The 17029-nt window shown below is 34.0% G+C and overlaps 1 protein-coding gene across 14 annotated transcripts in view; it reads right to left on the reverse strand.

Annotated features, from left to right (window-relative positions):
- Positions 1-17029, reverse strand: part of mmd (disintegrin and metalloproteinase domain-containing protein mind-meld) — a 370022-nt gene that overhangs the window by 90847 nt on the left and 262146 nt on the right. For all 14 annotated transcript variants that reach the window (XM_085204490.1, XM_085204489.1, XM_085204483.1 and 11 more), the window contains one exon: positions 16614-16693. In XM_085204490.1, the coding sequence (XP_085060616.1) occupies positions 16614-16693 (80 nt within the window). The remainder of the gene's footprint in view (positions 1-16613; positions 16694-17029) is intronic.

Below are 17029 nucleotides of genomic sequence, written 5' to 3' on the forward strand. Positions count from 1 at the left end.
CTTTGGTTCGGTGACGTGCTTCTTTAATTTGTTTATCTCCTATGTAGCAGACAGTGTTTAGACACTCCGTCCACAACGCACTGCAAAGTTCTAGGTTAGGTTTTAAAAATTAATTCCGCCGAGTGAGAATCGAACCCATATACCTTTTACAGTCAAACAGTAAGTAGCTGCACTACAACGGACTCAGTAAATTACTTTAGATTACAACAAAAAAAAGATATCTGGAAATAGCCAATCAAGCTATTTTGTTGTTTGTGCTGAAAAAAAGCTAACTTTAAAAACTTGTGGTACCAGCGAAGTTTGTATGCTGCTGGACGAATTGATAATAAAAACTTTAGTAGTGCTTTCTTTAGTCTTGATCACTTTTAGAAAGTAAATTCGAAGTTGCTAGTCACCGCGATTAGTTGCTGGGATTAAATGTATTAATTCGAAAAATATATATTTAAATACTTTTTTCTTAACCACGCTGTTAAGAAAACGTGGCGTTGAGTTCCGCCAGCCATTAATAGAGAGACAGACGGACAACAATAAAAAAAATTAAAACATTTGTTTTATAGAGTTGAAAATGGATCTTATTTGACCAAATTCTACAAACCTATAAATTATAATAATATGAGCCTAAACTTGAGTGGATTAATGGTATATCTGAAGAGTTCCGCTGTTCAGATCCTGGCTCCAGCATCAGACCAGCTTAATAATACCATATTAATTTAATATCACCTAATGTACGTAGTTACAAAATAGTAACAACATGACTTAATAAAAAAACAATAACTAACAAACTGAACGGGAAAAATCAACGAAATTCAAATAGACTAGCGAATCACTGATCTACGAAGACACTCAGCAAATATTTTTCTAACCCTTCCACATGACCGGATGCAGAGAAAATAAAGAATTTTCCGCCGTCTTAAAAACACGCGTCAGTGACTTTCTGATATAAAACTAACTGTTAACTGTTTATCTAACATTATAAGTTATAAGAAGGCGCCATAGTGGTGCAGCAGCCAAGAGTCTGTAAATTCGTTGGTTGTGGGTTCAATTTCCACTCGAGGAAATGAATTATCTTCATTTCCTCCTGCTGGTAACAAAACATAACGGTGTTGAGTTTTACCACTCAACACGCAGTTCTAAGCTGATTTGGGCGATGTGCGTTCGACTCGTATTCACGGGAGCTGCTTGTACGGTTCAGTATAGTTTATTTCTATTTTCAAGGAATAGTTCAAGTTAAGTTTTAGTATCCCCTAGAGAGGATGCTATAGGCACCCAGGTAATGGAAGAATATTTAGAGTCGGTATTTTCTTTTAATGGTTGTTATTCTTAGAAATATTGTAACAAACAGTCAAAGTAAATTGTCCTCGACCCTATGGTGAGGAACCTGATCTAACATTGGACTAAAGTGTTTCCTATACAAAATAACAAAAGTTAATCAATAAAGTTAGCCCAAGATTAGAAACGTAACAGGTTCGATTCCACACCAATAACCCTCGGTCCTTACAAGTAGTTCACGCTTGAACAATTTGGTGTGTGAAAATGGCACGTGTCTAGTAGTGTAAGGGTCGGCCGGGCGGAAGGTCCTGTTATGTACTTCGGACCATCAGAAGAATCTTTGAAGTTTTATTGCCTATTGTAATAAAATAATATAAAAATGACATTTTTTGTACTTTTTTGTACGAAACATATTTTTTTTATATAAATTAATACTTTCACCAAAACAAATTAAACTACAGAAAATTAACTTAAAATTAATTTAAAATTAACAAAAATAAAGCATCTTCGTGCTGTTTACCGCATAGCAGGGTAGGCAGAGGGAACCTAGTTACACTCTTTTTCTAACCTTCCGAGTTTCTGCCCAATTTTTGAATGGCGTAAGTCACTGTCGCGTTTTGACTACCCGAGCGAAAATACGATTTCCACGGCTACGATTTAAATGTCTTTTCCCTCGAATGGTAACGCCCCACTGAAATAGTAATCGAATCCACAACCGTCGCGTTAACAGTCGCTTATCTCCCTTTGCCACAACGACAGATTAGCAAAGAAAAACAACAATAATAAATAACTTCTAATAATATTCTAAGAATATTCTTATATAAAATTTCGCAATCACTTGTAATTATACAATCTTTTGTCTATTATTCATCCTTAATGAACATTATTAAGATTAATTAAATATTCAAAAAGCTTGTAAGCTTGAATAGGAGATTACATTCTTTCTTTTCTTCTTTTGTTTTTTAATTATGTATTTCGGAACAATGTGAGTCGTGGATTCGATTTCCGTGCTATACAAAAAAATATATTGTTCTTTATTGTAACCAAAATGTTGACGTAAGTCGTGTAAATTATTGTCGTGGTGTGTTCTTAATGAAGTAATTGATTTAACGAAAAAAAAAATCTTCGCTGATTTAGCGAAGAAAAAAATTGTATAGGTTATTGTTACATTTTTTTAATTAATGTTTTCCTACTTTTAGAAGTAATTATTTTATGAAACATTCAATAATTTTGAAAATCTTCCAATAAGGCGTGTATCAGAGTGGGTAGATGAAGATAATTTATAAAAAAAACATTCCCCCGAAAGGGAGAGGAAGAAACCCACAAACATCGTGTCTACAGTCAGATTTCGTCCCACTTAGCTACGACGACCTTGAACAACCCCCATTAGTCCATGTATATATTTTTTCCTTATCTTCAAACTGCATGCTGCGGGTAGCAGGGTAGATCGAGGGAACCTGGGAACCTATTGATTACAGTCGCTGTACCCGTACGCCACGATGGCCTTAATGTATACGTATATTCATAGTACATGCACAAATAATAACTGGAGCGAGCTGAAAGCACCCAGGAAGCGATATTCGGGACGAGTTTAATCATGTAACGTTAGAATCGTTACTCAATAGAATGACGTCATGTCACACGCCACGCCCAGTAGTTTCTAACAATCAAGAGTAAGATCGTAATTTTGGTAATCATTTTGAGTTTTCTGTAATTTAGTTACAATATTTTAAAATAAGATAACCTTAACTCATAGGTCAGCTTCACGCTATACCTCGCACACAGCAGGGTAGGCAGAGAACCTAGTGTTAAGATACTCCCTTCCCCAGTTTCTCCCGAATTCCGGAGGCATTGCGTGTTGAGTGGCAGAACTCAACGCCGCGCTTTGCCTCGACACCAGAGCGAAGAAATGGAAATAGAAATTCAAATAAATATTTCATTTCCTCGAATGGGGATAGAACCCACGACCATTCGTGTTTACAGTGACATTTTTGGCCGTTGCGCTACGACTGGCCTCCTTTTAAAATATTTTTAAATAAGGTAAGCTTTGACCAAATAAGGTAAGGAATGCTCCAAAATTATTATTTTACATATTTTTTCTTAACTGATTAAACCCTGGGTGAACTTGGTAGAACTTAAAGTCTCACCAGAGCGAGGGAATGAAAATATTAAATATTTAATTACCCCGACTAAGAGTCGAACCTATAACCGTAGCGTGCGTCTATGGAGTGCCACGATGGCCTCTAAAGCTTTTATTACAAAAAATATAAACTCATAAATGTAATACTAGCCATATTTTATAAAATAAATCCCATACACTCCAATATATCAACAACGAGATATTGTTATTCCAAAGGTTACCAAATAAACATGCAAATAATACTGAACTCCGCTGAGTACGGCTAAGTAAGTACTTATTCCGCAATATATGCACGCTTCATTAGAGTGGAAGAGCGGAGAGTGCCTAATATTGCTACATCCTCATAATAATGATGCGGGAATTACATAATTTGTACTGTATACAGGAGGTGCAGGTTCGAATTTTATTATTTTCTATTTTTTTATATATTTTGTATATTATTTTTGTGTGTATAACATATGTATTAACGTTTTGGTGTAGGTTTCATTTAATTCAATGAAAATTTTACAATTTTGTTTTACAATATATATTTTTCTTAAAGAGTTATATTGCTTGGCCATGTCGGCCTAACAAATGAATGACGTAAAAAAATTTAAGTATAAATGTTAGATATACTTAATATAAAAAATCACACAGAGAAATAAACAGAATTTTAGTGTTTGTTTAGTCAAAATTTAATGACACAAGCGGACACTACTACATGCAATTTGTCTGTGCCAACAAAAAATGGTCTGTTGCCAACCCCAAAATTTTTGCAAGCAAAAAATTAACACTAAAAAATTAAGAGCAAAGCCCCCAGAAAATATCTAGATACACTAGTGAGTAGAAAGCCACTATATACATATGTCAGTACAATTTTAGTGTTTCTACTTGCACCTTTTAGTGTAATTTTAGTGTTTATAATTGCACGTTTCCAAGTCAGTAGTGCGTATACTTGCAGTCTGTTTGGCCTCAAAGTCCTGGAGGTTAGAACCCTTTAGCGTTCTCTCAAGCATAAAGAAATTTTCCAAGGTGGGACGTAGCGTCTAACTAAATACCTGTATTTTAATAAAAGTGCACAAACACTTGTGTTTAAGATTTGAAATTTATATTCGTGTTTGTATTTTAGCATTTTAAATGTTGTTATTTTTGTTTAAGTCGCCTTTAAATACATTTAATTAAATATTAAGGAAATGAAATATTTAATATTTTCATTTTCTTGCTCTGGTAACGAGGCAAAGTGCGGCGTTGAGTTCCACTGAAGTGTCTTAATGGGAACTGAATGTCTTAACACTACGTTCCAAGGTTTCCTTTGCTTACCCTTTGCTATTTACGGGATACAGCGTGAACCTAAAAAAAAATCAAGTAATAGTAGAAATAGTGCGTGCAAATTTATTTATATTTAATATTTTGAAGACCTATCTTAGGAAGCAAATATTATAGCTAAAATAATTGTCGTACCGTAACAACAGCAGCAACATACTGTAAATGTTAGCTAGACAGAACTCGGCGTTCGGCGTTGAATTCCGCTGATCAACACACAATGTCTCGAAAATTGGGTGGAAAGCGGGTAACGGAACTTCTTAATAATAAATTCCCTCTACATTCTGCTTCATAAGGAATATAACAGTTTCATCCATAAGGTCTAACTTCATGTAACGTAGGTTACATAGAAACGACTAAAGTAATGCAAATAGCCTACTTAGAACATAAACAAATTTTCAATTCGCATGAGTAGTTCCTGAGGTTAGCGCGTTCAACCAAACAAACTTAAGCCGTATAATATTAGTATAGATATAGATTTTACACTAGAACATTAGGTGCTGACACTAATGGCTGGCAAACTAACGTTTTTGCACCATCACCAAAAACACATCTCATTTATAAAGTAGAATTCAAAAGTTTTAGTGAGATAAGACATCAATAATACTGGCGATTAAAATGGATAGCTTTGGAAAGTTCTACGCTAGAGATGTTTTATCTTCTATAACGGATAGTCGATCGAGCTTTTATCCCTGACTTTGTTTGCACGTCGCTTTTTTGTGAAAAAAATAATGAAATAATGTTTTTTATTTAGTTTCGCGTTGTATTCCGTAGCAGAGTAAGAGTTAGCAGAGGGAACTTAGTGACAAAACACTCTGTTCTCCTCTTTCTGTTCAATTATTGTGACATACTTATAATTTTCTATTTTTCGGATTGTTTCCTTTATTTATACCAAAAGTTTTCATTATTAATTTTATAATTAGATTTAATTTTATAGTTTTAATTTTATAATTAGATACTTATGTACCTACCTCTAAGTACCTACTTGGGAGCAGTATTTTATAAGTATTGTTTATATGGTGATCTTTGTACAAAATGTTGGAAAAGCTTTGGAAAATGGGGGATTTTAATTTCAACTTGATACCTTCATGCGATCTTAAAAAATCTTGACAGACATACAGATAAACAAAGGTACGACAAAATTACCCTATAAGGGTTTTATTTATTATTTTGAAGTATGGAACTCTAAAAACAAGCGTCCTTTCTATACAAACAGTCTTTAATCTTTACATTTACAAAAATACTCGCACATAAATTTATTTCAAGCGAAAACTCCACAAAATGAAATGAAATGAGCAAATACGAACGTCAAATACTTAATAGATAAAAGGTACAAATAAATAAGATTTTGAATTTTTGGACCGGAAATAAGAAACAAATTGTGGTACATTGAAATAAAATGGAATCGTTCTGTGGTCTGTACTGGTTACACAAAAGCTCTTATCTAGAAAAAATCTTTAAGTTTTTGATTCCCTAAAGTGTATTTTACGGGATTTTGTAATCGGTGTACTTGCTAGCAGATTTCTTTGTTAAATTTGATATTGTTACTAGATTAAACATTTATTTTCTTATATATTTTGTTTATAATTCATATTACATCCATATTATATCATGCAATTATGATATAATATATTTTTAAAGTTATGAATTGATTGTAAATGCAATGATGGGTTTTTGCGTAGATCCGATCCTCATTCGAAAGAACAATTTTTGTTTATTTATACCAGAGCGTTCTGGTAGAGAAAGTGTGGCATTAAATTCTGCTACTCAAACGCCAATGTCACTAAAATTAGGCGGAAATCTCTCTGCCTCAAAATGGGTGAAGCTAAAAAATGATATTTACCTTAGACATAAGTTCTACTACAAGACATTTCAAGGTTACCCATTAATTACTGAACACCCTGTATACGAGTAAGTATGAATCTCACGAGTGAAACATATGCTTCTACGTACCAAAAGAATTTCATTACCTGCCCGGCATTCGTTTTTAGCACATTGAAAGTCTCAGGAGGGAACAGTATTATGTAAATCTATTCGCAATCGCCTCTGACATGTTGATCCAATTTGCACCATGAATCACCAACACGTAAATTTAAAACAAGACTTTTCCTCGTTTCTTTTTTCATTAAATTATAAAGAAAGACTGACATGAAAAGTAAAATCTCATATTTTTTTATTAAAATATCTCATATGGATATATACGTTGACATTTAGAGGCCATCGATTTTTTCATTTCCTTACTCTGGTAATAAGAGAAAACGTGACGTTGAGTTCTGCCACACAACATCCAATGTATCGAAAATAACACTGTAGATGAATTGCATATTTCAGACACTGCTCTGAGCTTAACCATAATTTTGTCTCTACAATACCATAATTTTTTTTGACATTTTTTTTCTTGAGTTGTGTTACATCACCGTGTAAGCAGTGCTTTAGGAAACACGATAAATACATAAAAAACAGATATTCAGAAAATGAAAATTGACATTATCGTTACAAAACTTCTAGTCCATCTAGGTCATCTGAAAAAGCTACTAATTAAATATCAATCCAATATTAAATGAATTAAAATTAGATGGGTCCGCCGTCGACGGCTATAAATAGACAGATAAAAAGTAAAGGTGTCTTAGGCGGCGGAAACTCCATTACAATCCCACTTGCGACCTATAAGTAGAAGTGGCTGTCACTAGGCGTCCATCTTAGGTTCAGGAGGAGAGCGGACAAATCCTTGATTCGGAGAAGGAGGAGGTACCTGGGGCAATTGGCGACAGACGAGACCACGATAGAATTACTCCCTGGACTAAATGGGGATCCTGACATTCAAGTTGGGAAATACCTGCATCAGATTGCATGTCATTAGACATGACTGGTGTGCCACAAGTGTCATATCTGCGTTGATTCGGCGCTTCATACTCATACAATCACGCGAGCAAAGCTGCGGGTTGAAAGTTAGTCTTTCAATAACAAAAATATAACGTATATATAAGCAATATATTCGTAAAATACACGCATGAATAAAACGGTTGAATTTTGGAGCCATTGCGCTGATCTGCAAACACTGTAGACCGGGAAGCTAATTGATCAACAAAACATACCTACTAATTAGGACACGTACTCTAGTGTCGTACTTGCTATGTAATTGTACGCATATATGCTTGATTTTGTTTGGACATTTGATGGTGTGAGCTCGGACTCCTGTAGAGAGAGGTAACATTTTCTTTTGCTGCTTTCTTAGAAAATAATGGGAGGTGACGATGATGATGATGATACCGAAACGAACAGATTGATATATATAAAATTTATCATTAATTATAAAAAAAATAATTATAAAAAAAAAAATAGTTTTTCACAATACCTGTAAAACTTTAATCGTAGCGGAATTTATACTGGCGCTTCTTGAAAACCGTCCCAAAGAAAATAAGTCCACTATTAAGAAACTTTAAGACATTTAAAAAATATTAAAAGATATATCAATTGCCAGTAAAAAAAGACATATACATACTCGTATATAAAAAAAATACACAAATAATATTGTCAAATAATATACAGTTTGCATATAAACTATTCCGCTTTAAACTATTTTCGTTGGAACGCTTTACGAATACGCTGGCAGTCTTTTTACGGCGCACCTTTTAAGAATGTAAACGAAGCGTGAACAAAAATACCTTAATGCACCTTGATATACAAAATGTATGACATGTTTCACCCAAAATATTCTATTATATTCGTATTCCTTTATTATTCTTAAAAGATAGTATTTGATTGCACTTTCTTTTTTTTTAAAGCTTCATCCCGCTTTATCCCGTATATAACAGTGTAGGTAGTTATAATTCAGTGTTAAGAAATTCAATATTCCGCTTTTTTTCTCAAGCTAGGCACTTAGACATGGAAGTCAACGTCGCGCCATTTTTTCTGGGGTGGAAAATAATAAAATAATAATTTCTCCTTATTGTAGACTCACGTTTATGGGCAGATACTGATGATTCACTCCATTGGATACGCTAGCCACGCAATGGCCACGTCATGCCACAATGGGTTGTAACCATTTCCATAAAATAGAAAAACTATTTCAAATGACATTAAATTTTCAGTAAATAGTTATATTTAATAATATTGGAAAAATCCAACTCAAATCTTTTGAAGAAAAAAATAAATTAAGAAAAGAATTAAATCTTTACCGGTTTTTAAAATTTATTTCAGCCATAATAACGAAAACGCTTGATGACAGTAAAACATGCATTTTATAATTCTGTTTCAATAGATATTTCAAAACAACATTTTAAGCTCGACGACGGTTGTTCAAAGTTCCAATTAAGTACAAATCTTATCCACAATCATATCTCTTTGTTCACAAAGCGGAAACATATGAAACAGTATAATTCCCAATAATTCCATTATTACCAAAACTCCCATTTTATTACCAATGGTTACCTTCACTGTGGGTACCAACCGTAATTTGTCACACCTATATAATCTATCGTGATCTACAATTAATACAAATGCTGGGTTCCAAGTAAACCTCTCGTCAATCACGGAAAGTCCTCTTTATTAGTTCGAATCTTATGTTGTCGCGCGTAATTGCGGATTTCACCTTGGATGGCTTTCTGCACTCGAACAGCTTAAGTTCATTAGTTGCGATAATTAGAATGTCTAGAACTTATGTTACGTTAAAAGTAGCATTTTTTTTAGTTTCACGGTGTATCCTGCACACAGCAGGGTACATAGTGTTAAGACACTTTGTTTCAATTCTGGATGCGTGTTGAGCGGTGAAACTCAACGCCGCGCTTTACTTGGACACCCGAGCCCCCCGAGGACCCCAAGATATGAAAACATTAAATATTTTATTTCCTCGAATGGGTATCGAACAAACAACCTATCGCGTTTACAGTCACATACTTGTGCCCCTGGGCCACGACTGGCATCATTAGCACTAGCATTATTTAACACATTTTTTTTAAGTTCATAATTTTTTTTGAAGTCTAAGTAATTTATCAACTGTTTTAACGTGTATCCCTTTTATCCTTGTATTGGTGTCGCAAGCGCTTTCTAACAACAAAACGTTTTATAGGTTTTCACGGCATTTTGTAGTAAACGAGGGTGAAAATGAAAAGATACACATATATATACCAGAACTTAGGGAGTAAAATTCTTTATCCAACAATTTCATATATCATAGGATTATGTTTTTTGAAAAAAATATACAATGCACTTTTACTTGAAATTTCGAAACGGGGGTGAAATCATAAAATCTTTGATTCTCACGAATATAACAAATATCCAAGTAATTATTAATTTCATGCTTTTGTTTTTCAGCTTAACTTTGAATCTAGTGTCCAGACACTACATCTTCAACTTCCCGCTCTATTTTCGAGACATTGCATGTGTAATGACTTTTTTTATCGAGTTCTGTAAGAAAAGGAGGTTATCAATTGGACTGAATTTTTTTATACGAAAATGATCGACATAAAAAAAAATATCCACATATTATAAACCATAAAAATCCAAACATGTTGAAAGTAATAAAAAAAAACTTCAGCAATATTTAGTTTTAAATTCCTAAAGCTATTGTGAAAAGAACTGTGTAACAATTTTCCAAATCACGTTCAGTGTGTCCGATACATAGCGCAGCCAGCATTCCGAGCACGTGTGCCGACCTGTCAGAGATTAAAAACTTTATACCAGTTTTACTTTAAGATAAAATTTAGGTCTTTAGATTTCGTGAGATCATTAAAATGAGAATAGTTTTTACTAGATTTTAGTTGCGGCTTCGCCCGCGTGGTCCAAATGGAAATAGCAAGAAGTTGTGTATTAACTAACTCGACGCAATTTATCGAATAATGTAATACTGTTCAATACACTAATATTTTATTAATTCGTTTTACTTACAGTTTCTGAGATTAGAACATTAAACCAAACAGATTATTTAGCAATATTAGTATAGATAGATTCATAAAGGCCATTTTAAACATTTTCAAATAACATTAAAAATCAACAATTATGAAATCGAAATCGGATTAAGGGGATTCCTATATAAGTTTTATGGGGCCATCGTAGCGCAGTGTGGGTTCATTTCCCATTTGGGTGAATTACTATATTTTAATTATTTTAATTTGCCTGCTCTGGTACTTAAAGCGCGGCATTTCGTTCTCAAAAATGAGGTGGCTTGTTGAACAGAGTATTACAACGTTATTTTCCCTCTGCCTACCCTGCTATATGTGGTGCACAGTGTAAAACTTTTAAAAAATCAAAGAAAAAGGAACTATGCTTTCCACACCTGATTCCTTAAGAATGATTGCGTTTGGTACTAAGCAGGTGTTTCTAAGATAAAGCGGGATGCTGGCATAAATCTCGGAGCAACAACGATGTACAATATCTTACTCGGGAGCTGCAACATTACTTTCATTGAGATTTATAGTTGCACTAGTCACTCAATTATGTTTTTCACAGATTTTTCATATGAAAATACATAATATTATGTACGTGTCGACCGCAGTGGCGCAGCGGCACAAGGGTGTGACTGTAACGCGACGGTTGTGGGTTCGATTCCCTCTCGAGGAAATGAAATATTTATTTACATTTATATTTTTAATTCTTCGCTCTGATGTCTAGGCAAAGAGCGACGTTGGGTTCTACCACTCACGCAATGCCTCCAGAATTCGGCGGAAAGTAGGTAACGGACTCTCTTAACACTAGGTTCCCTCTGTCTATCCTGCTGTGTGCGGGATAAAACGTAAAGCTGAATTGATTTGATTTTTTATCTATGTATGAAAAATCAGAGATATTTATTATTACTTTTAAATTACTATATAATACACAAATAATAAGCAATCCTCTACCAAAAAAAAGGAAATATATCCTATGGACACACATACATATATTATATCACACAACAGAATAACATCATACCATTACTCGCTTAAACAAAAGGACTCTATTAACATTTCGGCCCAAATTCTAAAAGTAAATAGAGACCATACTCTCAGCCCATTACAAGCAGTTATTAAAACACGAGGGTCCAACTTCATAGGAATGAACGATACAAATACGTATAGCATATATGGACAGGGCAGTACTTCCTCTTTTGTAGGTCGATTGTAGAGAGTGGAAACTTTTAATAAGTCATTATGAATGTGGATTGAGTGTAGGATTTTTTTTTATTTTTATCACAGTGGTGTGTATGGGAAGATAATTGGGACTATTGTAGTATTTAGCCTTATTATCTTGTTAGCTTTTTTCACAGCTTTTACGCAAGCAAGAAAAATTGTTTGATATCGGAATGGACAATAAGAATTTAGTGACAAGACATTTCGTTCACCATTTTCACCCATCTTCTAAGCAATTGAGTGTTAAGTGATAGTATTACTACAACATAGAAATGAATATGTATATTTTAATTTATGTTTACATACATAATATAGATAGTTACTTGATAATTTCCTAGCTCTTTCACTCCAACCAATCGAAGGAGAGCGGAGAAATGTGTCACTACTTTACACTTTCAAGTTTGACAAAAGACCCACGAAACAATCCTCGAAACAAATTAGCGAGGGTACACCAATAAAAAATGAATGCCGTGTTCGAGCGCCGCCCGATTGAATAAAATGAACTTTACGGCATTAAACCACTAACTACCGTTTAAATGGAAATGTGGCCATTAATTTAATTTTCCACTCGCGCGATAAAATCAGACGTTTGGATCGCGACACGCGATTCTGACTTTTTATCGCTTCGTATTTGCATAATTACTGGAGTCGTGCCCTTTTTTTTGTCATTTTTTGTTTGGATTTTTTAATTGTTTAGGATGTGTCTTGTTTGATTTGTTTTGTTTTTGTCTAGACTTTTTTTTTATTATTGTGTAACCAAATTTCAAATCAGAGTAGTAATAAATGGAACTCATACAATTTGTCTTGTCGGTCTGTCTGTCTGTTCGTTTATATGTCACAGACATTTTTTTATTTTAATATAGAGTTAATTTATTCTGCCTATTTATTTGTATAATTACTGGAGTCAAGTTCTTCATGACATTCTGCTACCTCCGGAATTCATTCATTCATGAGTGACTGAACGCAGGAACTAGAGCAGGAAAATGCAAATTTAAAAATGGAATTCGTTGTCTTCGGAATCGGGATCTAACTCACAACCTGACCGTCTCAAAACAGACACTAATCCACTGTGCCCCAAGAGCATAATATTTCAAAAAATATACAAATTCCTGTCCAATTGGCGTCATGATATCATCGGAAATAAAATTTCATTGGTAATATTTAAAAGAATGAATATTTGTAAAATCATTACTTACAACACATGTATTTTTATGATTGTCCCCGTTTTCATTGCCGATATGCCGAATGTACCAATTTTCCTGGCAATGAGTTGTTCATTGTTAAAGTTAATATTGGGATGTAATTAAAAGATATATATTTGTGATTTTAAAAAGCAATTTTTATATATATATATCATGTAAAATTTCATAATAAAAATATCATACAATTTTTTACTGACAAAGCTAAGTTTTATCTACAAGAGTGAGAAAGTAAAAATAAACTTACTAGGTTCCTTTTGTCTATGTTACAAGGGAAAAAAATATAGAAAAATACAAAAAAAAATCTTGGACCACAAGACTCTTACTCGCCTGATTTCCTCCTTTAAGAACAAATTGGTAACATTTCAGGGAAAAACTCCAAATCGGTGTCTAAGATAAGCTGCAACGTTCCATCCTTTTTAGATTAGGTTCCCTTTGAAAACATCACACTGTCATCGGCATGTATAACGCGTGTACTACGAAAAGCGAATTTACAATGGCAGTAAAAGACGGTGGGACCAACAAAAAACTATTTTGTACACTGAAATTCAGTTTTTACGGGTTTACTGGTACTTGATTGGCGCACAAAGAGGACAATGTTTACTCTGTGACGCCTTTTTTGGGGAGATTTTAATGAAGTCGTTTGTTTTATTGGTTAGTTTAGGTTTTATCTTTTGAGGTTATTTTAGGTTTTCATAGTGTAGCGGCAGTACATCTGACTGTGACCGTGACGATTGAGAGTTCGATTCTTGCTCGGGGAATGGATTATTTTAATTTCTCTGCTATGGTCACTTGCTATGGTAATACGGAAAGTCCCTAGAAGGACCTCGCTTTAAAAAAATCTCTATGTAAATCCTAATCCCGTGGAAATTTTTTTTCTTCCAGTGAAAGTTCTATAAAATTTCTTTTAAGCTTTCCGGAGATAAGCCCGAACAAACAGAAGGACAAATAAAAAGTTATAAATAGGATGTTGTATTTTAGTATCCTGTAAATAGTACCCTTCTATATGCACTTCAACAAATATAATTATTTTTTATTAAGTGGATTAACGCATAGATATATAGATATGAACCCATTACCTATAAGCGATAACATACGTAATACTCAATTAATAGAAAATTCGTGGGATCCAAAGCCTTATTCGAGCTTTTGAATTGGAAAATCACTTCAAGTATACATTGTTTCACACAATGGCTGTAATGAATTAATTTTGGAAACGTTCACCAAGTATGAATGTAAGTAAGAAATCTTGTGTAAGACCCATTGTTGTATGGGGGAAAGCAATTGGCATCATTATTTAAGATTTTATTTTAATAGGATTATATTTATTATAATTCGGCTCAAAGTGGGAATTGGAAGAATTAATGGAAACGGAAAATAAGTCTTAACACTAAGTTCCCAGGTTCCCTTACTAGCCTACTTTGTGCTGGATATAGCGTAAAGTTAAAAAAATATTTATTATGAATCCTTTTTTTTCAATAGATTACGAGTTACGGGTTGAATTGCGGAACTCAAAGTGACCGCACTATGTTCAACCCGAGTGAATTAAGATTTATGGCGTTTTATAAATAGATGGTGTTGTAACGCTTATGTAACATAAATTGTAATGTAAGTTTAAAATTACAATTAGTATTACATTATAACATAGTAAACAGAGTTGGGCTAAAAGTGCCCAAATGGGCACAGAGTGCCCATTTGGGCACTCCCAGGTTTCCTCTTTCTATCATGCTATGCGTGATAAAGCATGAAGCTAAAAAAATATTATTAATAATGGCCGACACAAGGAACTAAGACATTTGGCACAAAAATTACTGTTCTTAACCCTCAAGAGAGACGCTATTAAATAACCCACTTTGATTACCTGAAGCTTAAAAATGTCAGAATATATATCATATGGTCCCTGAGGCGACAATTTCGGTTTATTTACCGTGTTCTCCAAATTTCCTTCTCGAATTGGCCCTTCACTACGCAATGATATGAGTAGGTTAAATTTTATCGCTGTAAGTTATTGAGAACATGTTAAATAATATGTTTTAATAAGTGCTATTACCTTCACGCTGTATCTTATATATAGTAGGGTAGGTTGAAAAAATCTAGACATGGCGGTACTGGACGCTGCGTTATGTCTTCTTAACTCAGAGAGAATATTAAAATAATTCACTGCCCCGAGAACCGAACCCAGAATCATCGCTGTACCCCTCCGCCACGATCGTCTCGCAGTTTACGCCTGTTTTTACTGATAAATATCAAGGTAATCGTAACACACATACATACATACATTTTACACGAAGCTCTTCCCCCACAAAATATTATTAGATAGTTCAGGAGTAGAGGGGAAATATATTGACTTGTGAAATGGAGCGGGATTATGTAAAACCGAGTGAAATGTGAATCTTGCTCCGAGTACTTCTTAGATCATTTGTTTGGATATAAGTACATATATGGGTGGGGTGTGTGTGATAAGCTGAGAGCGTCTGAATAGTAAGTGTTATCTTTAAATTTATGATTTTTACTATATTTTAGTTGAATGTTAGAATTGGATATAAAACTTCATGCCATATATGGTAAGGCAATGGGAACAAAATGTTAAGACACTCCGCCCCCCATGCCAGTAAAAAATCTTGATTGATTGATTTCTCGATATATGGCGTTTCGAGCGTGCCAGTTGAGCACAATTCATTTCGCCAATGTCGCGTTGTATGGAAAACACACGAAGGAAATTGACCGGTAATAAAAAAGATAAATATACACAATTATAGAATACATGTAAAAAAAGAGATCCTGAGAGCCTTCACCTAAAACAAAACAAACACCAATTTACAATATATCTTATAATAATCTTATAAATGACTATTAATCTTTCATTAAAACGTCAATCTGTTTTGTTTAACAACAATAATTGTTGATTTTTTGTGGATTTTGTTCTTTTTTGTGTTACTATTAAATTTTTGTAAATTATCAATATATACGCATACTAGCAGCCCGCTCGCGGTTTCACCCGCGTCAACTATGTTATTATTAATTTCTGCCTCCATGACTACGTCCTAGTGACGTCTATGCAAAATTTGAGACTCCTAGCATTTGTAGTAACGAAGTTTCATACAAACTTTCGACCCCAAAAACAACCCCTTAGAAGTCAAATGTTGCAAATTTCCGTCTTAGCGAGCACCTACGTCCTATAAGTAACTCCTATGGAAAATTTGAGATTCCTAGCACTTATAGTTTCTGAGATTTCGTGATGAGTGAGTGATCTTTCGATTTTATATATATAGATAAAACTCTATTATTATATAAAATTTTTCCATTACTTTCTGATTGACAGAGAATGCACAGACGAAACTGTTAGATTTAGAAAGTACAAATTTGACATAATAGTAATTTTGGGAGTATAGGGGAGCACTAGCAGAGGATTTCTTGAAACGCCGAAGGGAACATGTGTAAAAGGTTTTTTTATTGCGGGTGACGACTAGTGTCCATATGTCCAAGTGTCCATAAGAAGATATTAAATTAAACTAACAGTAGCTTATAACTTAGATCCAGTAATAAATATATTTTTGGAAATTATAACTATTAATAATAAGTATTGCTTCAGTTACTTACGTGTTAAGCTCGAGATCAAGACGGAACTTGTGGTTGAAGGCTTTGATGAGCAGTGACGTGCGGTGAAAGTGTTTGCCGGTCTGCAAAGGAAAATTAATATTACATACATTTCTTATTACGTCATCTTCTTATTAAATTAATCGACTGTTATGGCACAGGGTTTTTTTAGTTAACAAGACAAAGTGCTGCGTTCAGTTTCGCCACTCAACAGGCAATGTCTCGATTTAGTCGGTGTGTGGGTAACGGATCATGCCACTAGATTCTCTCTGCTTAGCTCGCTGTGAGAGAAAAAGCGTGAAGCTGCTGTCTTTTTGTATAAAAATAATCTGACGACAACTAATGGTAAACAGTGAAACACTTTCCTATTTCGAAGGGAAAGCTGGTGCCAACTTCTTTCTTCATTTTCCACCCAAGCT

Source organism: Heliconius melpomene, chromosome 20 (genome assembly GCF_056956725.1).
Source record: "Heliconius melpomene rosina isolate 202511_hmr_F chromosome 20, ASM5695672v1, whole genome shotgun sequence".
NCBI classification, from domain to species: domain Eukaryota; kingdom Metazoa; phylum Arthropoda; class Insecta; order Lepidoptera; family Nymphalidae; genus Heliconius; species Heliconius melpomene.